General features: G+C 44.0%; 1 protein-coding gene across 3 annotated transcripts in view; it reads left to right on the top strand.

The window, feature by feature from the left end:
• FAXC (failed axon connections homolog, metaxin like GST domain containing) overlaps nt 1-27,420 on the top strand; it is a 67,654-nt gene that overhangs the window by 19,885 nt on the left and 20,349 nt on the right. For all 3 annotated transcript variants that reach the window (XM_065911269.1, XM_065911268.1, XM_065911271.1), the window contains one exon: nt 6,631-6,854. In XM_065911269.1, the coding sequence (XP_065767341.1) occupies nt 6,631-6,854 (224 nt within the window). The remainder of the gene's footprint in view (nt 1-6,630; nt 6,855-27,420) is intronic.

Here is a 27,420-nt window from a genome sequence, read left to right on the forward strand (position 1 = left end):
CAGCTATAAAGTGGTTTTTTCTTGCACTTGAAACCCATACAATTATATCCTACTTGCATTATAAATGCTATTATTGAAGATGGAGGAGACAGGTTTTTTATCCCCTTTATTTCACTGGATGCTGAAGTTAAGTGCAGGGAAGCCAGAATAAAGCAACGTCTGAGAGACTTGGGGTCAGATTACTGGAATGAAATTGTTTTGATAACAGATGCTATAGAGGCTTCTAGGTGACAGACTGTCCCCTTGTGGACACTAGTGAGTGTCGTGTGTGTGTGTGTGTGTGTGTGTGTGTGTGTGAGCAGCTCAGCTGTGTCCGACTCTTTGCAACCCCATGGACTGTAGCCCACCAGGCTCCTCTGTTCGTGGAATTCTCCAGGCAAGAGTACTGGAGTGGGTTGCCATTTCCTTCTCCAGGGGATCTTCCCAACCCAGGCAATGACCCGGGTCTCCCATATTGCGGGCAGATTCTTTACCTTCTGAGTCACCAGGAGTGTCTTAAGCTTTTCTAATCTCAGTGGTGTCGGGTACCATTGTCAAACTCCCTTATAGTCATAACAGTTTCACCCATAAAAATAGATGTTAGAAAAGAGGATTCAAATCACTTCTAGGTTGGCTATAATTAATTTTTTTTCCTGTGGACTATTTTTTAAAGTCTTTATTGAATTTTTTGCAATATTTTTTCTGTTTTCTGTTCCCCACTCACCACCCCCACCCCCGAGGCATGTGGCATCTTAGTTCCCTGGCCAGTGATCAGACCTGCACCCCCTAAATTGGAAGGTCAAATTTTAATCACTGGACCCCCAAGGAAGTCCCATTTTTAAAAATTTTGAGTTTGGCTTTTGGTGAGTGGGATAGATGGGATGCTTTAATAAATGGACTTACCCGAGATTTTCTCTAAAAGCCAGGAGACTCTCTCTCCTTGATTACAACTCGATTGAAGTGGTCCCCTCTCCTTTCTGTTTTGTATGCCTCCCCCCAGTCTTAGATGCAGTGAGGGCCCCGTTCAGAGAGGCATTTCTAATACTGTGAAAGGTGGTGAAATTACGAAGCACACCATGTGCTTCTGCACCCTAGAGCACTAGAGTACAAGTGAAAGGTGACAAGGAGGCAGTGACGTGACCAGCAAAAGGGCGTTCTCATGGTTGAAGAGGCCACATGCTGAGAACATTCAGCAAGCAGTAGGTTTGCAGTTTCTCCCATATGCGCTCATAGTCATTTCGGCCACAGCCCAGGCTTCATGGGAGGTTATAATGAGAGATGTCTTTATTAAAACATCAGAGATCTACTTTTCTTTCCTTCCCAGCTCCTTTAAAAATATTTCAGCAGGGTTTACTCTTCAGTGCTAAGATCATCAATAGTGGGGAAAAAAAAAACAAACCTCTTTGACCTCATTTTGTAGGAGAGACCAGATATGTCAGTTGTGATATATTTTAAAAAAATGAGTATCAACTTCCTGACAGAGGCTCTCAGAATGAGAAATTATTTTAATTGCCCAGCCTGGTCCAGTTTCCACATTGGCCCTCCCCATCCTCTCTGGTTTGTAATTCACAGTCCCCTGGGAAGTGGCCTCTTCCCAGCAGAGAGTGAAGAGGCAGATCCCAGAAGGAGAACGGGGGCAGCCCTTCCTTCCTCATTTTCCACAGGCCTCTCTCTTTCCATTTTCCTACATAAATATTGTCAGCTTTTAGACACACTCCACTGCAGCAGCTGGCTCAGAACTTTTCCTTCAGTCAATAATTCACCCTTTCAGCAGAGTTCCGGGATGAATGACCCCCAGGGGCTGGATGGCAGGGAAGGCAAGGTGCCTGCCCTCCGTTGGCCCACAGGGGAGGGAGCCATCCAGCCTGCAGAGCCAAGCAGCGCTGGGGGAGAGTCTGAAGAGCATCTGCTGGAGCGCTGTGACGCAGGGTTCCGGAGGAGATGATGTCAAGCAGAATCTAGGGCCACTCAGAGTGATGGGGGAAGGGATCGGCTGAGAGGGTAAGACGAGGCTCTCAGGCAGAGGGGCAGCAGTCTGCAGAAGTTTAGAGGCCAGAAGGAGGTAGTTGGGCAGGCATGTATAATTCTGTGGGGAGGCAGTGCCAGCTTTGGGGTCAGGCTATTGGTGGTGGGGGTGGGTGGGATGGGAGAGGCTGAGGTGCCAGGTGAAGCAGCTATGGGGAGTGAATGCATGACTCTGAGAAGCAGTGTGATACTGTGGAATTTGTGTTTTAGGAAGCTCTTTGTGGCTGACTAGGGGGAAATGGATTTCTAGAAGTCCTTGAGGGGCCGTTGGGAGACCTGTGAGGCGGCCACCACCCTCAGGGTTGGGCAGTGATGCAGCCGGAATGATAGTGTCAGTCGAATTGGTGACAAAGCCGAGGGTGACTGGCTGTCAGGAGGGAGGTGTGGGGAGCGGTGAAGAGGACTTTCCGGGATTCCTTCCGGTTTAGGTGCAGAGTAGCAGATTTTCGAGGAAGAGAGAGGATGAATCCAACTTTGGATATGTGGGTTTGAGTGCCTGAGGCTCCCTCAGTGTGTCTGCAGGTCTTGGGACAGAGGTCTCGTGGGCTGTGATACGGAGTTGGGAGTCCTCACTTTGAAATCATGAATGTGAAACATAGATCACCCCATGAGTGAGGTGTAAGAAGGTAGAAGGGATAAAGATAAAAACCTTGGCAACATGTAAGAGATGAGAGGAAAAGTGGTAGAGACGTAAGCCGAGGGAGAATTCTAAGAAAGAGGCTGATAGTATTGGATGCTGCAAAGAGTTCAAGAAAGATAAAGATGAAAAGAAAATATATTTGAACTTTGCAACAGGAAGGGGTTGTTGACTTGGAGAGAGTGGTTCCGGGGGAGCGGTGGGTGTGGCAGTCCCTTTCACGTGGAGATGTTCAAGAAGCTTTCGTGTGGGCGGGTGTGGACTTGGGGTTGTCAGGATATGGCTGCATGTGTGAGGGATGTCTTTGATCTGTAGAAATTGACTTAGGGACCCTTGAAGCGCGCATTTTCATTGACATTGCAGTTTATACCCACTTCACAGGGCTTGGCCATGGAAGAGCCTGCGTGGCTCTTATTTGCTTCTCTTCCCTGATACTGGTCTACAGTTTGGGGCCAGGGAGAGAGAGGAAGGAAAACGAGAGCAGGGTGGGGAAGAGGACAGAGAGCCAGTGTCTGAGGCTACTTTCAGCTGTCACTTTCTGCATCAACCCAGCGTCTCTCCTGTGCCCTGTGTCTGACTTGCTGATGCAGGGGGAGAACCTTCCACCGCAGCCTGGGGCTGGGCATGGCGTGTGTTCCTCTGCCCTGCTCAGCTGTGTGGCCCAGACAACAGCCGCTTCTTCTGTCCCTACGGCTCCGCTAACTCATCGGTCTTCTCAGACTCTCTTCCCGCTGCAGCTGCCTCATCCTCGGCGTACGCCCTCATCTCCTGCTCTCAGAGGAGATCGAGTTCATGGGAAACTGGGAACCTCCTTGGAGCCCCTCGCTTCTCCGTTTCACAGAGAGCGGTGGCTCTCTTTCTCTCCGTGTCGGCCCTTCCCGCCTGGCCCTCTGGTCTTCTCACTTGCCTTGGAACTAGGCTTCCCTCGAACCACTCCTTATCCTAGAAACTTTCTTAGGCAACCTCAGCTCCTGTCGCCTCTTTGAAACGGCCACCACCCTGCCCCTGCCCGTAGAACCTAAACCTTTGGGATCCTCCCTTGCAGGTTTTATGGAACTTTCAAATGCAGCAGGTTAACTCATCTTTCATCACCTAAGTCTGTCCAGTCCGTGTGTGCCAGGACTGGTTACCATCCACTCCAACCCTCAGCCTGGGAGATGGCATCCTCCATCATGTCTCTACTCCACTCCTTTCTTCACCTTGCCATGCATCTGATTATGTGTCTCGTCTGCTTAAAACCTTTTGGTGGTTCAACGTGGCTTTCAAAATAAGTCTTAGTTCCCTTAGTAGCAGGCACATCTTGACCCAGTCCTTGCCCATCCTTCTGGCTTCAATGCTTCCAGGCTCCCCCAGGCATCCCAGGCCCCAGCTGCCCATCTGGAAATTCTTGCCGTTCATGGAGCAGCTGGGACTCTTCCGCACACGCCTCTGCCTCTGCTGCCTGGTGAACGGCTGCTCATTCTTCTCGATCGGTTGTGCTTGTGATCAAACCCATGTGATTTGTCTACAAAGAATGAATTCTCTTTCACACCAATTGATCTGTTTAGAGCCACCCCACTCCTCATTTTTACACTTTAGATGCTTCCTGGATGCTGTTATTACCTGGTCATGCTTAACTTAGGGTAATTGAGTTTTGTTTTCAGATCACTGACTTCCAGAATAATCAAGGATGGAACTGACCTTTTTACTATGAATTTAGATCTAGTATAGTTATTACTAGAATCAAAGTGCCGATTAGTGGAATGTGAAAAGTGACACACTGATTATTGCAGGTATAAAAGGAACAACTAGAAAAGCATTTTATTTGCACATTTATAAAAAAAAATGCGAGAATAAATGAAATCTTTTATATCAGAACTTTTATTGACTCTCTACATATTAATTAGTTACCATTGCAGTGTACTTTTTCCTCTTTTCAATCAAAATTTCTTGCCTCCTCAACAGTTTATTTTGAGATCCTTACTAAAAGAGGTGCACAAATCTTTCTAACAAGATTTGTAAGCACCTTTTAAAAAGCTAATAAAAAAGAGTTATAGTTGTAGAATAGAGTATGTTGATATTGGTTGTGAGACTTCAGTGAAAATCAGGAAGACTTTCAAAAATTAGAGAAATCTGTTTTTTTCCTCCTTATTTTCATACTTTAAAGAATAGAACTGTATAAAATGATCAAAATATCAGGGTCTTATTTTGAGATAGAAAGTAGCTACAATTAGCTATTATCCCTTGTATCATCCCTTCTGTCTGTAAAAAGTATCTTCACTCCTCTGATGTTTTCCAAGTGACCGTTACTGTATCAGCCAGCAGCGGGAGGTGACTCCAGCGCAGCTTTTACTGCTCACTGCGAGGAAGAGCTAAAATATCTTCCGTCTCAACGCCCACAGTTGTGTTTTTCTTAGCCTCCAGTAGGAAAAGCTTTTAATTTCTATCTCCCAACACTATGAACCATAAAAACAGTCTGGCGATCACCCCAGGTTCAGAGAACGAAATCAGCAAAGGCCTGAGTGTTGCAGCCAGCACACCACGCCAGCAGCTGTTAACCGCTTAGCGTCCACACGGGTCACACAGGAGCTTCTGGACTTTGTGCCACAACCATCACCCCGTCGGGAAGAATGAGCCAGCCAAGTTCCTTTGGTGTTTCTGTTCACTCTAGGGTCCTGGAGAACAAACCGAAGCTGCCTTTCTGGAGAATGAATCATTTGTATACTATTTATAATTTATATAGTCCATAGTAAACATGGGCAGCTATAACTATTCCGTGAAAGTGAAAGTGTTAGTCGCTCAGTTGTGTCTGACTTTTTTTGCGACCCCATGAACTGTAGCCCACCAGCCTCCTCTGTCCGTGGAATTCTCCAGGAAAGAATACTGGAGTGGGTAGCCGTTCCCTTCTCCAGGCGGTATTCCCAACCCAGAATCGAGCCTGGGTCTCCTGCATTGCAGGCAGATTCTTTACCATCTGAGCCGCCAGAGATTCTGTCAAAAAGGCAAAAAAATTTCTTTTTTGAAAAAAAAATCCTTCTATATCAGCAAATATAAAATGTATACACAAAGTGTATAAGACAAAAAACGTGCAGCTTAATTAATCAACATAGAGCATAGAAAAGAATGAAATAATGCCATTTGCAAGAACATGGATGGACCTAGAGATTATCATACTAAGTAAGCCAGACAAAGACAAGTATCATATGATATTGCTTATGTGTGAAATCTAAAATAATGATACAAATGAATTTATTTACAAAGCAGAAATGGACTCACAGACATAAAAAACAAACTTATGATTACCATAGGCAGGGGGGCGGGGATCAAATTAGGAGTTTGGGATAAAAATATATATACTACTATATGTAAAGTAGATAATCAACAAGGACCTACTGTATAGCACAGGGAACTATATTCAATATCTTATAATTACCTATAATGGAAGAGAATGTAAAAAAGAATATAAATGTGTGTGTATATATATGTGTGTTTCTGAATTACTTTGCCGTACACCTAAAAGTACCACAATATTGTACATCAACTATAATTCAATAAAAATTAAAAACACAGAGCAGAGGCTTGTATAACCATCACTTTGATCAAAAAAGAATGAAACCAGCGCCCAAGTCACTGCCACCTCCTTCCCATTGCCACGCCCCCCACCCACATAGGTACTCACTGTCCTGCCTAAAACCCTTTTAAAGTGGGTTTCTGCTTGTTTTCTGTGGGGCTGCCTGAGAGAGAGCAGAAGCACGGCCTTGGGGGGCTGGGGGTCCCCGGACAGGTTCAGAGGAGGCTTGGTGGATGGTAGCGTGGCAAGTTATCTGACCCTAGGTGCAGGCGTGGACTTGAGCCTGTTGTAGCATCTGCCCTGCAGACTGCTCTTTGTAAAAGCTGCAGTGATTCAGTCCTCTAGCCTGCGCTGAATTCCCAGCCCCTCCCTGGAAATTGAGTCTGCGGACCTGCATGTATCTAACGCACAGTAGTAACTTCTTTCCACGCAATTCCAGGACCTTAGCTTATTGCCAGTGGGTGGACAATCTCAATGAGACCCGGAAGATGCTCTCTCTTAGTGGTGGCGGTCCCTTCAGTAACCTGCTGAGGTGGGTCGTGTGCCACATAACGAAAGGAATCGTGAAACGCGAGATGCACGGCCACGGCATTGGCCGCTTCTCCGAGGAGGAGATTTACATGCTGATGGAGAAGGACATGCGGTCCCTAGCAGGGCTCCTGGGTAACGTACCACGCCTTCTGTTCTGTACTTTCTATCCTTGCTTTTTGCATGATTAGTAAAGCACTGCTAGTTTACTGCTTTAAAGCTTTATTTTGGTTGATTTCTTTGCTTCTACATGTAGAAGCAAAGTCCCCTTTTAACCAAGTCCCCTAATTTTCAGGAACATGTGTCTCTCTTCTGAATCACTAGAGGGTGAGTGTTTCTAGTGTGGTGAAGCTCCCGGGTGAAGAGAACGTAGAACGTGGCATAGCATTACCAACTGGCTGTAAGTGATGATATTTCTGAATGTGTTGTGAGCCAAGGAGGAATTTGAGCAAGGAAGCTCTTCTATTTATAAATGGGTCAGGGTGAAAGGCTATTTATAGACACATCTGCTCAGAAGATTCGACTGGGTACTGTTGACCTCCAGCTAGGAGAGATGCCAACCCAGCCCGAGTGAATGAGCGACATTTGACATTTTCTCACGTCTTTCATTTCCCTTTGTAATCTGAGTCTTCATCTTATTAGCATGCTTGCGCTCTTCTGATTTTGTATTTACTGCACCCAGTGGGTTTAACTGAGCTTGGGAAGCCTCTCAAAGAGAAGCACCAAGGGGCCTCTCTCCATGGGTGTGTGACGATGCTCAGTCGAGTGACCCACCCTTGCTCACCTGGTTGGCTGGTGGCTGGGCTGATGTGACATTGTTCTGAGTGAAGCTTGAGCCTTAGCTCTGACAGTTCACAAATGGATCTTTTGAATTCAGCTTTGATGTGTGAAATAATGGCCTCTCCTGGGGACAGCTCGTGTGTACGGACCCAAGGTCATAGGACCTAGTCCTTCAGAGCTGCCGATTTTGTCCAGCGACTGTGGTTTTCCTTGGTCCTCTCTCGGTACCCTCATCTCTGTTCTGGAGCACATTAAGTACATCACCTCCTCCAGGAAGTGGAGTTTCGGATTTGTTTTGTTCAAACCTACCTGGTACCCAGGAACTGGGGGCTGTTCTGTCACCCATGCAGAGTGACCCACTCTGACTAGCTCCTTCCTGCTCCTCGCCGCAGATGCTTACTGGACCTGGAGTCCTCCCTGGAACCTGCAGAGGGAGATCCTAACAGCACACCCAAGTCTTGGCCAGCTTTGTCTTGGGGGCAACAGCAAGGGGCGGGCGGGCTTGATGCGCTGGGTTCCTGCTCTAAACACTCATTCCGAAGCCCCGCCTGGCTTGGAGGTTGATGCTGTCTGGACCTGCTGGGGCTTTGTCTCCGTGGGCGCAGGTGGGCCTGCCTGATGTAGGTATGAGTGGAATTTGCCTCCAGTTTGTCTCATTCCGTTGGAAACAGTGCTGGACTCTGGGCCACACAGAAGCCAGTGCAGAGAGGACCATTTCTTCTCAGCAGTGACTCCATCTGCTCCGGCTTCTTCCCCAGCTTTCACTGTAGGGAGCCCCAGAAAGCTAGGAGTTGAGCTTCCAAAGTGATGATAATTCAACTCTAATGGTTTAACTGTGCTGGTTCCTTAACCAGAGTGGGGTGATCATCTCCCTTCTAGAGCATTTTTGGCTGGGGAACTTGGGATCAGGGTGATAGTCATAGCGAGGATAACACCAGTGTCTCTCCCGTGTTTGACTTCTCCCCACTGCTGGTGAGACGGGAGGCAGTTGCCTCACTGATGGCTGGGCTGGATCCCTGGCATGTGTCACAATGGCATTCTGAGTCCAGATGAGTTTCTAGGATGAGAAATTGGGTGGGTTATTTGAAAAGCTAAAGTTTGCTAGAGCTCTATTCTGAACAGGGGTCCAGGGAGCAGTCTGGCTTTGAATTCTATCATAAGAGAAGCACATTTTCTGTGTCTGGGGAAGAAGAGGCTGTCTGGCTGAGCATCATAATTTTCTTACTAAATGAGGCAGAAAGCATCTACTTTTCCCTTCACCCAGGATATAGCTTACTTATAATATCCAGCTATTTTATGATGTTGCTCTTGGAGGCTGAGGGCAGCATGGACTACAGAGTCTCACCATTGAAGTCAGTTTCCTTGGCTTTGTGAGTTGAAGTCATACTCATCCTTAGAAGGCTGGCTTCCAACAAGGAAATGTGTTAAAACTCCAGGCTGAAGTGCACGAGTCCTTGAGGAGAAAAGGTCTCTTTCTTTTTTAGGAGCTGCTATTGAAAGAGCCCTGCTTCCCTGCTAGCTCAGTAGTAAAGAATGTGCCTGCCAATGCAGAAGATGCGAGTTTGATCCCTGGTTCAGAAAAATCCCCTGGAGAAGGAAATGGCTACCCACTCCAGTCATTTTTGCCTGGGAAATCCCATGGACAGAGGAGCCTTGCTGACTACAGTTCATGGCATTGTGAAAGAGTCAGACAAGACTTAGCAACTAAACAATAACAACAACAGTGGAAAGAGCCAAATAATAAAGTGGAATTTGTAAATGAAAGTGAGAAAAACAAGCTGGTTTCCAGCCAACTATACTAGACTAAAGTGAAAGTGAAATGCACATTTCCCTCCTGGTCTGAGGCTTTATTGATTCATGAAAATGACTCGGGGAGTCTTTACTTTTCAGAGTCCTTGTTGCCATTGGGTTGGCACATGTCAAAAAGTCAGATCTATTGGTTATTTTAATAAACATCAGTGTGTAATCTTGGCTAGTTAATAAAGAGTAGTGGGACGTAAAGTAGTTCTTTGTTTCAAAGGAAGCAAAATGAGTCACTTGTCATGTATATGCTTTGGTCACTCTTATCAGCTCGTAGAGTTACAATGTGGTATAGTTTTTCAAAATGATTGTGTTTTGCTGTTGAACTAAAAAAATAAAATCATTTAAAATTTGTTTATTTTTCAATTTGTAAATAACTTTGCTTTTCAAATATATAGATATTCAACTGATCACTTAGTTCTTAGATAAATAACATATGAAAGTGCAAGTTGCTCAGTCGTGTCTGACTCTTTGTGACCCCGTGGACTGTAGTCTGTGGAATTCTTCAGGCCAGAATACTGGAGTGGGTAGCCTTTCCCTTCTCCAGGGGATCTTCCCAACCCAGGGATCAAACCCAGGTCTCCCGCATTGCAGGTGGATTCTTTACCAGCTGAGCCATAAGGGAAGCCCAAGAATACTGGAGTAGGTATCCTATCCCTTCTCTGGCAGGTCTTCCCAACCCAGGAATCAAACCAGGGTCTCCTGCATTGCAGGTGAATTCTTTACCAACTTAGCTATCAGGGAAGCCCATAAATAATATATGGAAGATTAATAATATATAGGCTTTGTGACTAGTAATAGAAAAATCTCTAACTCATTTTTAACCTGAAATACCTTTGGGGTCCCATCTGTCCAGACTGAAAAGTCTTGCTATGGAGCAGAAGTGGTGATGTGGTATATTAATTCTGTATCCTGCAACTTCACCGAATTTACTGATGAGCTCTTGTAGTTTTCTGGTGGCATCTCTAGGATTTTCCACATATAGCATCATGTCATCTGCAAACAGTGACAGTTTTACTTCTTCCCTTCCAGTTTGGATTCCTTTTATTTCTTTTTCTTCTTTGATTGCTGTGGCTAGGACTTCCAATACTCTCTTGAGTAAAAATGGTAAGAGTGGTCATCCTTGCCTTTTTCCTGATCTTAGGGGAAATGTTTTCAGCTTTTCACTGTTGTTTATGATGTTAGCAATGCGTTTGTCACATATGGACTTTATTGTAAGAGAAGTGGTCTTAGAGTGTTGGGACTGCAGAGCAGGAAGCTGAGCTGGGTAAGAAATAGATTGGGGTGGGGATCTGGTAGCTGCAGTGCAAGAACTTCCCTCTTTGGGGAGTGTGCCTTAGGTTGTTGCCAGACTGCAGTTTTATAGTCCTTGTCTTGTGGTTCTCAAGCGCCTGATTGCAATATGAAGCTTTTGGGAAGCAGGTGGACTGGAACTAAGGAAAGTTGAAGCGGTGGCTCCTCGTGTGTGGGCGTTGGGGGTGGATGAAGCTGGACCGAGTTTCTTCTCATGCGTCTGACTGCCCCTCAGGTTCAGGCTGGGGAAACAGTCTGCAGGATGGGGGTGTTGGTGGTAGGTCATACTGTTATGAAGGGGTCTTCAGGGAGCCATGCATTTATCTGATCATAATGAAGCAGCACAGATGCCTGAACTCTAGTGTTTCTTTGCTTTTGATTGGACCTTCATAGGCCCTGCATAGTGACGCAGCACTTATGGGAAAAGCAAATGAATAATTGGCAAATAGAGTTGGTTTGGGAGACATAATCATATCGGGGATAGAATAATAAGAATGCAATTTCAGTTATGAGGCTCAGCTGGGCACTGTTGATGGGCAATAGATACCTGCTGGATGAATGAAGGAGAAAAATCAATGAATGTCTGGAGATGTTTAGCCAATTAGTGCCAATGAGGCACTCCAGGATTTGTGGATCTGAGGGTACTTTCTGAGCAAAATTTGAAATTTGTGAATGCTTTTAAGAGGCAGGATCAGAAATAAGCCTGGGCTGTCTAGGTGGAAACTGAAAAATCCTGTGAGAGAATGTTCTTTTTAGCCACGGCTGGAGACCTTAGGTGAGTGTACTTGGAATGATTAGAATGCAGACGGAAGGGTAATGCCTTTGACTCAGGACTGTGTGAGTCTGACTATAGGAGCACAGCTGCATTCAGCTCTTTGTAAGGGTCTGTGGATGAGCTGGGGATATTTATTGATTTATTTTCGACTGCGCTGGGTCTTCCTTGCTGTATATGGGCTTTTTCTATTTGTGGCAAGTGGGAGCTACTCTTCATTGCAATGCACGGGCATCTCACAGCAGTGGCTTCTCTTGTGGGCCACAGGCTCTAGAGTACAGGCTCTTCCGTAATTGTGGTGCAGAAGCTTAGTTGCTCCTCAGTGTGGAATCTTCCTTCACTGGCAGGCGGATTCTTTACTGCTGAGCCCCCAGGAAAACCGGATCTGCCTGATTTCCGCATCTGCAGTTCAACCAAGCCTGGATCCTATGTACTATGTTTAGGATATGTGATTGGCTGAATCCGTGGATGTGGAACCTGTGGATATGGAGGGTTGACTAAGGGACTTACTTGAGCATCTGCAGATTTTGGTATATGTGGGAATCCTGGAACTGATATCCTAAGGGACAACTGTAATTACTAGATAATTAAGCCTTTTGGGGTTTTTCCTAGAAAGAAAAAATTACGAGAATTTTTATCTATAAAGAGGATTATAATGCTGAAACATTGATTATGATTATTAATAGTATGGATTTTTTTTTTGTCCAGAGTGCCTGGTTTTTGTTTGATATGGTAACAGGAAGCTTAAGTTACTAGGCACTCACCACTCTCTTTTTCTTCATCCTTATCTGCCCCCTTATGTTGTCAGCTTTCCCTTCTCTTAGGGCAGCTGAAAGTTTAACCATGACAGAACACGTATAAATTGGTTTATCCTTAGGTGGCTACTTATGGATCGTTTGTAAGTTATTTGCATTTTTCTCCAGAAAGAATGATGCATTTCATCAGTTCTCTTTGATCACAGGCATACCCAGTGAAATTGTTATTACTGCAAAGGGTGCTCTAAAGAGCTAAGCAGAGAGCTGTAATGTCAGGAGACTGAAGATTGTGGTTTGCAAGAGAGCTCAGAACATTTAAAGGTTTTTTTTTTTTTTCCAAGGATGCAAACTTAAGTGACAGCAAGGATAAAATCAACACTCAATTCGTAATTTGCTTCTACATAAAAAGTTGAATTGAAATCTAAATTAAGTGCGAAGGTCAAAGAGAGCATTTCAAGATTTTTAAACAACCTAAGACTAACAGGAAAACTACCTGAACATTATTTTTTTTATCAGTTATGCACTGGCTGCTATGCTAGGCTCTTGGAAAACAAAGATGAATAATGATGGTATAATGGTGTCCACTTTCAGGAAGCTTATAGTATATTGGAGCTCATGTTTCTAGGCTGACAATATCCTAGGATGTGAAAAATTTCCCCATGTGATCTTAGAATTCTGATTGTAATCTCAGAAATAAGGAGGCTAGGAAAAATGTCAGAAGATGGAGATAGGAAATCATCCTTGTTTCCAAAAGGGGGAGAGAGGAAGTAGATTCTCATAACGAAATAAAACACTAGAATGAATTATTGAATAGATGGCTGGTTTTCTTGAAGGACTATTACTGGTTCATTGTGAATGTCATATCAAAAAGTGATTGCAGTCGTCCCTCTGTATCCACTGGGAATTGGTTCTGGGACCTGCTGTTAATACCAAAATCGGCGGATGCTCAAGCCCCGTTGTTGGCCCTTTGTTTCTGTGGGTTTCACCTCAGCAAATTCAACCAGCCTCGGATCATATATGTGAACACTGCATTTATTGAAAAAAATCTGCATACAAATGGACCTGCAGCAGCTAAAATTCATGTTGTTCAGGATCAGCTGTTTATTTTCTTGGCTTATTGGACCTACTGATTGGATAGACAATCTCTTGATTTCTTCAAACCATTGGAGACCATCTCTCATGACTTGCTTGTGGAAGATGGCTCATTTTCAAAGGGGGCTTCATGGATGCCTATGTACCACCAAGGTTTCTTGAGTGGTTTGTTGTGGGGGAGAGGGATCCCTTGATGGCTGGACTCTTTCTACCCTTTCTTCGCTTAGATCAGCCCCTCTGTTACCTGTCTGGGTATTGGGAATCTGTTTCATTTTGTTTGATAGAGAACTTCCCCTACCAAAGAAAAAAGTTGGAAAGCCCCTGGATTAATTGGTGGTAGATGTGCGCTTGGTTGAGTATCTGTGTGCTCACAGTACCCATTAATGGACTGGTATCCCCTGAATCTCCAGGGACCCTGCTCTTGTCTTTTCTCAGAGATCTATTGACAACTTCAAAGACATGCTTAATGGTTTTCAAATGACTCCAAGGATAGCTAAAAATTGGATGGAAAAATCAGGAATGAAAGCTGTCAACCATAACAAGAAGAAACCCAGTAGGGATAAATGTCCAATTCTATACTTAGGACCCCAAATTGAATTGCACTGATACAGGGTGGGGAGAAATATATGAAAAAAGATATGAGGATTTTAGTTGACTTAATCTCAATATGTCACCAGCATGATGGACTCCCAAAGAAGCTAATAAAAACATAGCCTGTTTAAACAAAGCATAATGTCTTGGATTAAGTTGTGTCCTCAAGGAAGCCTTTCTGGAACTGTTTTCCAGACTGTGCCAGGAGAACCTGTTCCCTGCTCCCAGGCCCCTGGTACTTTCTCCCCCAGAGCACTTCGTGTACTATCTCTGAATGGTAGGCTTGACTGTCTCTTCAGCTGGACTGGGTGCCAGGACTGGTGGATCAGTTTCTGTCTCTAGAGCCCAAACAAGCCCCTGGCACATACGAGGTTTTCAGCAAGTGTTTGTTGAACAAAGGATGCAATATTCAGTTCTGAGGTCCATCTTTTAAAAAGAACGTGGCCAAACCCGGGTGCATCCAGAGAAGGGTGATTAGGAAGGTGGTAAGTCTCAAGATAATTTCCTGTGAGGAAGATAGTGGGCATAGATAGTCTGGAGAAGTGCAGATATAAGGGTCATAAATGAGTTTTTTTTCAGGTATTGAAAGAGGGTGCCTTAGGTATCACTGCAGGTGATGGGCATGATTGGGCAGAGGGGGACTGGGGTGTGTATGAGGTGAAATGACGACAGATGGCAGCTCAGGCTTTGATGGCGCTGTAGAACAGACCCATCTAAAGTTGGGAGGGCTTGTGCCAGAGAGGCGTGGTGGGCTACAGTCCGTAGGGTTGCAAAGAGCCGGACATGACTGAAGCGGCACAGCACGCACGCATGCACGCACACACCTTGTCATGTGGTCGGAGCCACTGTTCTTTAGTTGCTCCATGAGGGTGAGGACCACCATCCAGATAGCTGGGGAGTCTTTTCACAGGCAGTATGATGCTTAACTGGAAATTGTCTTTGGGGATCCTTTCGGTTCTGATGGTTTGATAATTTTGTATTCATTCTTTAGAGAAAAGAGCAGAGGCGGGTTTCCATGTTCTAAGACGAGGCAGATTTATTCACTTGTGCTCTGGTTCATCTCTTGGATTGAGATTTATGTTTGGGCTGCCACTCATGGCTTCCAAAGGCGGGCACTTTAAATGACCTGCCTTTGCTCTATGCCCCTTGTTTTTAAATCTACTTTTCGAACAAGGTTGATTTTCGATAAACCTCTCTTCTAACCTTCTACTTCTTTTTACTTTTTGAAGTGACTTTTTACTCCAAGACTTTTGGACAGTAGCAAAATTGTTTTTTGTTTTTTAAGAGAGCTTGGGAATAGGCTGTTTTAACAGCTGCTAATCCTACCCTGTTTAATTGCATCGTGTAAGCTGCCCTGCCTTCTCATGAAGCGTGCAGGCTGAGGCTGGGAGCATACCTCCGCATACGCAGCAGCCACACGCCTTGCCTCCCAGTGAGAGTGGCAGGGCAGAGCCTTCACAACTGGCAGCAGAAAAGGATGAGAAACATTAGGTTATATCTATGTACATATTAGCATATTTAGCATATGTTGAGTAACTGAACAGAGGGCAGAGGAGGAGAACAAAGACAGGAGTAATTATGCCTGTCAATCTAGCTCGAAAGAGAAAACCCACAGATAAAGAAGAAAATACTAGACACTATAAGGTATATTCTGGAACCTCAAAGCAATGTTTCCTAATGTAGGTTCTAAGCCCTTTGCAAATTTCAGGGGCCTGTCTATGACAGTGGTTCTCAGCCCTCATTGCTTATTAGGATCAGGGCTGGGAAAGTTATTTTTAAAATCCAGGAGGTGGTTCAAATATGTTTGTCATTTACTAGAGGGCAGAGAGAAGGGCTGGTGTGTGTTCTGGGAAGGGGCTGCATGAGGGAACTGTGTCTTGGTTAGGGTGACCCTGGTTGGGTCTGTCTGCATGGGCCTCGGCCCACTCCTTCCTTCTCTCCATGTCACAGACCTACTACGCAGACTGCAAGGGTTTTTTTTGTGTGTGTGTGAATAAATTTTAGACACTATTTTCAACAGCATCCTGAAGATGTTATAGTCTTACAACACCCATGGGAGTTAGTTATTTCACAGTTGAGAAACCCCAGTGGGGGTCAGAGAGACTAGGGAGCCAATCTTGGGTTGTGCAGCTAATTACAATGCATTTCTTTTGCTCCAGGACAACTTCTGTACGTGTTCATTGGTGGCTTATTAAAGTCACCTGCAAGAATAGTAATAACTTGACCTGGGAACCATAAGTTTTATTTTTTACCTGGATTGATGGGGTTCCTGTGAAAAATTAAGCTTTGTACAGATTCATACCGGAATCTGATCTGACTGAAGTAAAGTGATCCATGTACTCTGAAAGATTTTTACATATTATTCAGGAACTAAATTGCTGCAGCTTCTAATGGAGAGGGCCATTAGATCCAGTCCTCAGAGAGCAGCAGCTCTTCTCTTCAGACATCATATCCATTCCAGGCTTCCAGACGGAGGGTGCAATGGAGGCCTGGGGGGCCTGGCCACCTTCAATAGCCAGGGATTGGTGGGGCCAGGCCCTGCTCTTGTTAAAGTCTTTATATCCTTATGTGGCCTTGAGTTGTGGCTGATTTCTTTTTTAGTTTCATTGTTGCTATCTCAGTTGGTAAAAATGTGTTGATTATTAATGAAATAAAAAAATTATTTAGCAGATCAAAATGAAATGCTAATCAGTGCTAAATTCTTAGAATCTTTATGGCTTATTTAGCAGCACACATTGGTTGATGTCATTCTGACAGAAGCAGTCTGGTTTTTGCTTCATTCTGGGGGTTTTCTAATTGTTTTCTTCCCTGAGAAAAGTGACTTTGTGTTTAAATGTAGTGTGTGTGTGTGTCCAACTTTCTGTGACCCCGTGGACTGTAGCCCACTAGGCTTCTCTGTCCATGGGGTTTTCCAGGCAAGAATACTGGAGTGGGTTGCCATTTCCTTTTCCAGAGAATCTTCCTGACCCAGGGATTGAACCTGTGTTTCTTGTGTCTCCTGCATTGGCAGGCAGATTCTTTACCACTAGCAAAGAATGGGAGTAAACACATGGGAGGCCCATGTGTTTAAATGTTTTGGGTTCCAATTCCTGAATGATTAAAAGAAAAGAAAAATATGCACAAGATAATGCCATGCAGACAGTAGATCTTTAAATCCCACTCCATACTGAATATTTTGTAATAACCTATAAGCCTATAAGGTAAAAGAATATATATATGTATATATATATAAATACTTTGATATACACCCGCTGGGGTCCTGCTGTCCTTCCGATTTCATTTCTTTTTTATTTATTTATTTTTTTTATTGAAGGATAATTGCTTTACAGAATTTTATTGTTTTCTGTCAAACCTCACCATGAATCAGCCATAGGTTTACATATGTCCCCTCCCTTCTGAACCTCCCTCCCATCTGCCTCCCCATCCCACCCCTCTGGGGTGATACAGAGCCCCTGTTTGAGTTTCCTGAGCCACACAGCAAATTCCCCTTGGCTATCTATTTTACATATGGTAATGGAAGTTTCCATGTTACTCATTCCATACATCTCACCCTCTCCTCCCCTCTCCTCATGTCCATAAGTCTATTCTCCAATTTCATTTCCTAAACCTTGCCCACTCTGTGAAAACACTTGTCTTCTCTCTACTTCACAAACACACCATGCTTATCCTGACCTTGTAGTACTTCTCTTAGCTGTTTTTCCTGACTAGAATTCCCTTCTCCAGATTTGTGCACCACTAGATCCTTCTTGGGGAGAAGGCAATGGCACCCCACTCCAGTACTCTTGCCCAGAAAACCCCGTGGACGGAGGAGCCTGGTGGGCTGCAGTCCATGGGGTCGCTAAGAGTTGGACTCGACTGAGTGACTTCACTTCCACTTTTCACTTTCACGCATTGGAGAAGGAAATGGCAGCCCACTCCAGTGGTCCTGCCTGGAGAATCCCAGGGACAGGGGAGCCTGGTGGGCTGCCGTCTGTGGGGTTGCACAGAGTAGGACACGACTGAAGCGACTTAGCAGCAGCAGCTTCAGATCCTTCTTGACATTCATGTCTCTGGGTAACTATCACCTCCACAGAGAGGCCTTCCTTGACCACCAGTCTAACATAGCTGTCAGTCACCCTCTATCATATCATCTTACTTTAGTTCTCCGCATTGCACATATCACTGGATAATGCTTTCTTTTTTGTTGATTGATTTGTTTATCATCTCTCCATGGGATGTAGACTCCATGAGAACAGTGACCTTGTCTGTTCTGTTAGTCCCACGATTCCAAGTACCCAGAGCTGTGTCTTGCATATAATCAAAATAATATTAAGAGCTGAGGTTTATGGAACATTTCCAGTGTGCTTAGGCAAATAGTAATACAATACATAGTACTTACCCTCATATGGTAATATATATACTTTTCTAATAATATACATGTGTATTTGAAAGGAAGTAAAAGTCGCTCAGTCGTGTCCAACTCTGTGACCCCATGGACTGCATTCTCCAGTCCAGAATACTGGAGTGGGTAGCCTTTCCTTTCTCCAGGGGATCTTCCCAGCCCAGGGATCAAACTAGGATCTCTTGCATTGAAGGTCGATTCTTTACCAACTGAGCCACAAGGGAAGCCCCACATGTGTATATACATTAATTATATAATATACAACATAATATATTATACATGTGATGTATGTAGAATATGTAAAACACACAGAGAAGTAGAATAGTGTTTAATAGTCCAACGAATAGCTTTATAACCGTCACCTCTATTTAATAGTTAATGTTTTGTCATAGTTACCTCAACTGTTTTTTTCTTGATGTGGAAGTGTTTTAAGGTTACAGATATCATGACGTTTAACCTGTAAACACCTTTAAATGCTGCGCTGATATCTTTCTCCTGGGGTCGGCAGCCTCCAGGATGCCCCATGATCCTTGCCTCCCAGGATTCATCCTCTCGGGTAATCCCCTTCCCTTGAGCACAGGCTGGACTTACTGCTTTGCTTCTGACAAACAGAATATGGCAGAAGCAATGGGATGTCCCTTCTAAGATTAGGTTTTAAAAAAAATGGCAGCTTCTGTCTTGCACATCTTGTCTCTCCTGCCCTTGATCTTTCCCTTGCTCTGATGGAAGCCTGCACCATTGTGAGCAGCGTGGTGGAGAGGCCCATGTGGCAGGAACTCATGGCCAGGCTCCAGCAAGGGCTACATAGTCCTGTTAACAACCTCATGAGTGAGTTGGGAAGCATCTTCCCCCAGTCAAGCCTTGAGATAACTGCAGGCTGGCTGACATCTTTTTTTTTCCCCCAATATTTGGGATTTTTTTTAAATTGAAGTACAGTTGATTTACAGTGCTGTGTTAATTTCTTCTGTATAACATAGTGACTCAGTTATACATACATACACATTCCTTTTTATATTCTTTTCCATTATAATGTATCCCAGGATATTGAATATAGCTGCCTGTGCTGTACAGTAGGATCTGGTTGCTTATGCATTCTATTTGTAATAGTTTCTGTCTACTAACCTCAAAATCCCGGTCCATCCCTTCCACACCTCTCCTCCCCCTTGACAACCACGAGTCTCTTTGCTGTATCTGTGAGCCTGTTTCTGTTTTGTGTGTGTGTATGTGTGGGTTAGTTGTTCAGTCATGTCTGACTCTTGGTGACCCTATTGACTGTAGCCTGCCAGGCTTCTCTGTCCATGGGATTCTCCAGGCAAGAATACTGGAGTGGGTTGCCATTCCCTTCTCCGAGGGATCTTCCTGACCCAGGGATCAAACCCAGGTCTCCCCCATTACAGGCAGATTTTTTTACTGGGAGCCCCTATAGATGAGTTCATTTGTGGCATGTTTTAGATTCCACATGTAAGTGATATTGTATGGTCTTTGGCTTTCTCTTTCTGACTTGCTTCACCTAATGTGATAATTCTAGTTGCATCCCTGGCTGACATCTTCATTGCAGCCTGTGAAGGACCCTGAGCCAGAGGCATCCAGCGAAAGCTGCCTGGATTCTTGACTCACAGAAACTGTGAGGTAATAAATATTTGGCCTTTTAAGCTGCTAAATTTTTGAGGAAATTTGTTATGTAGCCATCAATAACAAACACACCTACATAGCCCCAGTCCCATTAATCCTAGTAGGAGCCTCTCTGAGCATGGCTGAACTGTGGAGGATACAGCTGGGTTGTCAAGAGGAAAGAGTGCTTATCCTGCTGTAATGGGCAACAGGCATCAACTCTCTGTTGCCTTAAGTTATGTGGATAAAAGATTTTACATCTTTTGGAAGTGGAATCTTATCTTTCAGTCTCTTAATAAGTCTCTTAATAAGAGACACTTATTACTACTCATTCTGGTTTTAGCAGTGTTCTTGTCTTGGCTGTGAAGAAACCCAGATCTCTTCCGAGATTATAGAGCTTGACGCACAGGAGGTTTCTGTCTCTGGATTCAGTGATCTTTGAGAAAGTGGTGTGCATGGGGGAGACAGTTGTGTGGGACATTCTTAACCATCTGGTAGTCAGGATACATGGACAAGAAGATTCAGTAGGGGGGTAATAGATCTCCCACAGGGTAGGCGCTAAAGAGTGAGTCCTATGCTTGAAAAGACGCAGCACACAGAATTCTGACGTGATACTGAGCATACTCATGGGTGTATCATCTGAGAAGGAATCAGATTCCCTTTTTTTTTTTTCTTTTGCCATTCTCAGACCAGAAATCGAACCCAGACCCCAGCAGGGAAAACACCGAGTCCTAATATTGGACTGCCAGAGAATTCCTCAGAAAGATGAGGTCATTAGCAGTTTGATTTCATCCCAAGGGACCTGTGCCTATTGCGTGAGTCAGGTCTGCCACTCTGGCCAGATGCTAAACAGTTCTGGTGGTTAAAGATTTTCACCAATGTTTGGTGATTGCTCAGATGTTTGAGTGGAGAAGGAAATGGCAACGCATTCCAGTATTCTTACCTGGGAAATCCCTTGGATAGAGGAGCCTGGCTGGCTGTAGTCCATGGAGTTGCAAAGAGTCAGACACGGCTTAGCAACTAAACAAATGTTTGAGAATGGTTGAAGATCCCGGATTTCAGCTAAGGTGAAACCTGGGGTCCATAACGTGAAGAAAAGTCCTGCAGGAATGTGGAGTCTGCTTGCAGGACCCTGATGGCCAAACACAAAACTTGCCATTAGAATTTGCTTCTGTTCACCTTTCTTAAAAGAAGGATAAGTTCCTTACAACAGGATTTGATTTTAAACTTCAACATGACATTGAATTCAGTCTGATGTGTTCTTTTATTAACTAAATCATATTTGAGGGCAACCAGATCGTCTTTATTGAATAAAGAGAACAGCTGCCTCCTCTGTTGCCCAAATACAGAACAGCCAGGACAGAAATGAAATTAAGGAGAAAGCCTCTTGGGAAGTGATTTGACTTAGGGTGCTCTCTACTCTTTACCCTTAGAAGGTGTAGTTGAGAAAGTGAAACTGGGGAGATACATAGAGCTTTTATACTCCTCAAATCTCACTATTTCAGTTAAATGTCTAGTCAGACCCAAAACCAGCAATATTGCAGCAACTTCAAGAAGAGAGATAAATAAGAAGGATGATCATCAGTGAGTCAGTAACACTGCGTCACTGTTAGAGATGTCAGCTATGGTTCTTGAAGACTTCCAGAAGCTGCTGTTTAATGATATTACATTATAATAATAAGTAAGCTAAGCAGGTGTTTGCCTTCTCCTGGGAAATGTTTTCCTACTCTAGATCTCCCATGTATGAAATTTTTCTACAACTGCTGCAATTCCTTTATCCCGCTTCCTTAAAATTACAATGTATGTGCATGAATGCTTTGAGTGTGGAGTTCAGAAGGTGTTCAGACACATTAATAGGAGCACTGAAGTTTAGAAGAGCAAGTGCAATCCTGTCCTTATAGTGGAATGTATGTGCATCCTTGTTTGATTCACAGGGAGTTTTAAGAGCAGGGACATCAACAAAGAGAAGATTCGGAGGAAGAGGGGAGGTGGCAATTAGGGAAGGGGTCAAGATAATGCATGTACACTGAAAAAAATTTTCTTGTATGTCCCTCTAGAGAATTTTGTAGAAGATTATAGGAGTATCTAGTTGCCTTCCAGAATGCAATCTGAGGAGCGATTAAATTTAGGGGCTTCTTCTGGTGCCCCCCCTCCCCACTTAATTTTTTCCCAGAGTGTAAGGCAATTGGTGCAACTAGTAAATGTCAGAATGTTGCAAAAGTTAATCATTTTAATTCTGATATTTACTCATAGGGACTGTTAATAATCTCATATATAAGATAGCACCCCCTGCAGTTGAAAAAATCACACATTCAGTGATTTTAGAGTATGCTGGGAATATGAACAAGAGCTCTTTAAAGGAAGTGGCCTGCCCTGTGGTTTCTGACAAAGAGAAATCTGACCAGGAGTGTAAGAGAGACTGAAAGGTAGATTTCCTGCTGCTTTGCCCTCTGGGAGAGTCTCATGCAGAAAAAGAACTTCCAAGTGTGTGTTCTTTGACAGTTGGAAGGTTACTGGGATCTGTGCCATGTTGGGGAAGGTACTCAAAATCTTTCTTTCTCAATAGTCCTTAAAGTCTTAGTTAATTGAGAGAGGAACAGTTAGAAAAGGAATGGTATTGACATTGACTTCACTGGAATTATCTGCATATAAATCGTGTTGGTGCTCAAGTATAGGGGGCATTCAGTAGGTGAAACATGTAATTATCATTTATTCTTAGACTAATAGAAAAATGAGTGCTTGAAAATCTTTTGACTATTAATCTTTAATTTCTCTCTAGAACAATATTTTCCAGCACAGCCAGTCTTTTCTGCCACTTATAGCATTTGGAAATTTAGCTAAATGGCAGAAATGGAACTGATAGTGGCCAGTAAAAGCTGGGAACAGAATTAGGAAGGGAGTAAGTAGATGTAATTCTGTGTTCATTTCTGTAGCTGCTTCCCAAACACTCTGCTCACTATCCCAAAGTGATATGTGTGAAAACAAGTCATCAGTTTTTACCTAGAACTATGTTAGTGGAGGCTTAATTTTCCTAGGAATGGGTGCTGTGCAGAGTTATTATTTAGTGTCTAAGTCATGTCTGACTCTGCAACTCCATGGAGTGTAGCCTGCCAGAATCTTCTGTCCTTGGTATTTCCCAGACAAGAATACTGGAGTGGGTTGCCATTTCCTTCTCCAGGGGATCTTCCCGACCCAGGGATCAAATATGCATCTCTTGCATCTCCAGCATTGGCAGATGGATTCTTTACCACTGAGCCACCAGAGAAACCCTGCCATGTAGAGTAAATATGACTGTTAATACTTTGTGTGCTTCCAGAGAAAAGAACTGGAATCAATGGCAGATGTCCCAAGGAGACATATTTTGTCTCAGTATAGGGAACTGACTAACCATAGAATTGCCTGCTTTGCCCAGGAAATGATGGATAAGTTCCTGGAGGGCTTGGGTTTGGGAAATGTCTGGTCAGAAAGTGGGTGAAGGGATTTCTATACTGGGAGGAAAGTTGGACTGTTCTGCCCACAAATAGTACTTGTTCTATGATTGGTGATGAGTGTAAAATAATTGCATATGTTAGAATAGCACCTTCTAGTTTGCAAAATGCTTTCACATTTTTACGTTTTAAAATCCTGACAGGAGTTCTCTATTCTAAGAAAGGACAGAGATCAGGCATACTTAAATCTACTTGCTGTTGTTCTTGTTTAGTTATTGAGTTGTGTCCAACTCTTTTGCGACCCCACAGACTGTAGCCCGCCAGGATCCTCTGTCCTCATGGGATTACCCAGGCAAGAATACTGAAGTGAGTTGTCATTTCTACCTCCAGTGGAGATCTTCCAGACCCAGGGATCTAACCTATTGGCAGGCGTTGGCAGGTGGATTCTTTACCACTAAGCCACTAGTGATAAAGGTGGTTAACACGTAAGGCTATCAACACCTTATTTGATGTGCAGAAAAGTAAAAGACGGTTACCTGCCCTCAAAGAGATTAAACACTGCTTGAGGAGATAGGACACACACATAAATAAGACTATGAGATGACATGTGTGAATTACCTAATGATTGATTTAGATGAGTGGTTCCCAAAGTGTGGTTCCTGGACCGGCAGCCTTAGCACTACCTGAGATTTGAGTCCCACCCATACCTACTGAATCCGAAACCTGGGGATTCGTGGGAGATAAATCAGTATTTTTTAAAAACCCACCAGGGGATTATGATGCATGCTCGAGTTTAAGAACACTGATATGCTGTAGTCTAGACCAGCACTTCTCAAACTTCAGTGTACATGAGAACCATCTGAAACAGCACTATTCAAAGTGTGGTCCAAGAATTGCTGGCTCTCGAAGATTCACTGACCTGAAAGCGTGTTAAAACACAGATTCTCTCCCAGTCTCCCTCTCAGTCGTTTTGATTCAATAGACAGCGTTTGTGGTGCTGGTGCTGCTGGTCCCAAACTGTTCTCTGAACAGCCCTGCTCTAAGCAGGTGCGCCGCTGGGGGTTGGCAGAGGAGAGGTGCTCGAGGACTGGAGAGTGCAGGTAACCTTTCTGGAGTGGAGGAGGGAGCATGTGATCTGAGCCTTAAGGCAAGTGTTGAGTTAGACCAGTGGAGGTTCTTTGAGGAAGGATGGGATGGGAGGTGGTGATAAGAGTACCGTCAGCTGCCTCTGTGCATCTCTGCAGAAGCCAGGGAGGGATCCACCTACTGAAAATGAAGCTTGAGTTGCCTCGTCACACAAGCCTTCTCCCTCAGTGCCCTTCAGAAGTGCCCTTAATGTTCTATTTTTGCTAAAAACTCTAGTAGTGAGAACTGGGTCCACTTGGTGAAGCCTGGGGATGCTACAGACTTGAGACTTTGACTTGGCTTTTTCATCTCTAAGCAGAATCTAATCTAAATTCAGTCTTTTTCTTAAAAATACTTCCTGCTAAGCTCAAAAGACCAAATCTGGAACAATTTGAGCAACACAAGGAATAATGAGAGTAGTGGATTACAGGCCATAGAATAAAATAAATATGGACAGGTGCATGCTTACATAAATAAACAATTGACTATGTCAGTAAAAGGGGGATGAAGAGAACAGTAGTATTTGAATAAAGACATGTAGAAGTAATAGAGAAATAGAAAATCCTGATTAAGCAAACTCCACAGTATTTAGTTGTTTCAGTTTGACATCTACTGATGGATGCTAAAATTAGTGGGCCAAAGTTTGAGGAGAAACAGGAGAGTGATACAGTCTCAAAGTTTCTCCCCCAAGGTTATTAACTGCAAAAGGAAAACTAGTAACATTACAGGGAAGAAACCTTATGGATACTACCTTTACCACATGGTCAGGGTTAATATCCCCAGTGATAAGACATATGGACATTATGGACCTCCTGATATAATGCTCTGAGATGGGGTATTAGGGGTCTCCAGAGAAATAAACCAATAGGAGATATAGATCTAGATATCTGGATCTATCCATGTCTGTTTCTCTTATACATTTATATGGGCTCACACAATTATGGAGGCTGACAGATACCAAGATCTGCAGAGGGGGTTAGCAAGCTGAAGACCCAGGAGGACTGACGGTGTAGTTCCAATCAGAACTGGCTTAAGACCCTGAAAAAGCCAATGTTTCCATTTAAGTCTGAAGTCAGGAAAGGCCTCTGTCCTAGTTCAAAGGCAATCAGGCAGTAGGAATTCTCTCTTCCTCTGGGGAGAGTCAGCCTCTTTGTCATATGAAGGCCTTCAACTAACTGGAGGAGGCCTACCCACACTAGAGAGAGTGTCCCACTCACACTAGGGAGAGTGTTCTGCTTTACTCAGCCTATCACTTAAATGCTAATCTTGCCCACAACACCCTCATAGAAAAACCCAGAATAATGTTTGACCACATCACTTAGCCCCCCATGCCGTAGTCAGATTGACACATGAAATAACCATCACAGGAGCATTTGTAAAAATGGATGACTACTTTAATGATTACCCACCTTGGACAAACCCAGGTTGATGAACATTTTGCAAAATAGCTGATCAGGATTCTTTAAAAATGTCAAAATTATGAAAGACAAGGAGGGACTTCCCTGGTGGCCCAGTGGTTAAGACTCTGCTCACTACATGGGGTTCAATCCCTGGTCAGGGAACTAAGATCTTGCAGGGCACGAATGTGTGGGTGGGGGGAGGTGGGAGGGGGGTAACAAGGAAAGACTGAGGAACTAAGGCGACCTGACAGCTACATGCAATGTGGGATCCTGAAGCAGAGAAGAACATATAGTTGAAAAACTACTAAAATTTGAAGAAGAGTACAGTGCAGTTAATTGAGTTATATTGATGTTAATTTCTCAGTTTTGGTAAATGTACTGAGGGACTTCCCTGGTGGCTCAGTGGTAAAAAATCTGCCAGCAAGACTGGAGATGCAGGCAGGAGATGTGGGTCGGGAAGATCCCCTGGAGAAAGCAAATGGCAACTCACTCCAGTATTCTTGCCTGGAGAATCCCAATTCATAGGATTGCAAGAGGGTCTGATACGACTGGGCGACTAAACAATGACAGCAACAATAAATGCTCTGTGGTTTCCTAGTTCAGTTCAGTTCAGTTGCTCAGTCGTGTCCGACTCTTTGCGACCCCATGCATGGACCACAGCACACCAGGCCTCCCTGTCCATCACCAACTCCCGGAGTTTACTCAAACTCATCTCCATTGAGTTGGTGATGCCATCCAACCATCTCATCTTCTGTCGTCCCCTTCTCCTCCTGCCCTCAATCTTTCCCAGCATCAGGGTCTTTTCAAAAGAGTCAGCTATTCGCATCAGGTGGCCAAAGTATTGGAGTTTCAGCTTCAATGTCAGTCCTTCCAGTGAACACTCAGGACTGCTTTCCTTTAGGATGGACTGGTTGGATCTCCTTGCAGTCCAAGGGACTCTCAAGAGTCTTCTCCAACACCACAGTTCAAAAGCATCAATTCTTCAGTGCTCAGCTTTCTTTATAGTTCAACTCTCACATCTGTACATGACCACTGGAAAAACCATAGCCTTGACTAGACAAACCTTTGTTGACAAAGTAGTCTCTGCTTTTTAATATGCTGTCTAGGTTGGTCATAACTTTCCTTCCAAGGAGTAAGCATCTTTTAATTTCATGGCTGCAGTCACCATCTGCAGTGATTTTGGAGCCCCCCAAAATAAAGTTAGTCACTGTTTCCCCATCTATTTGCCATAAAGTGATAGGACTGGATGCCATGATCTTAGTTTTCTGAATGTTGAGCTTTAAGCCAACTTTTTCACTCTCCTCTTTCACTTTCTTTGTTTTCTTTTTTTTTTTTTTCCTCTTTCACTTTCATCAAGAGGCTCTTTAGTTGTTCTTCACTTTGTGCCATAAGGGTAATGTTATCTGCATATCTGAGGTTATTGATATTTCTCCCAGCAATCTTGATTCCAGCTTGTGCTTCATCCATCCCAGTGTTTCTCATGAGGTACTCTGCATATAAGTTAAATAAGCAGGGTGACCATATACAGCCTTGACGTACTCCTTTTCCTATTTGGAACCAGTCTGTTGTTCCATGTCCAGTTCTAACTGTTGCTTCCTGACTTGCATACGGATTCCTCATGAGGCAGGTCAGGTGGTCTGGTATTCCTATCTCTTTCAGAATTTTCCACAGTT

Source organism: Muntiacus reevesi, chromosome 19 (genome assembly GCF_963930625.1).
Source record: "Muntiacus reevesi chromosome 19, mMunRee1.1, whole genome shotgun sequence".
In the NCBI taxonomy this organism is placed as follows: domain Eukaryota; kingdom Metazoa; phylum Chordata; class Mammalia; order Artiodactyla; family Cervidae; genus Muntiacus; species Muntiacus reevesi.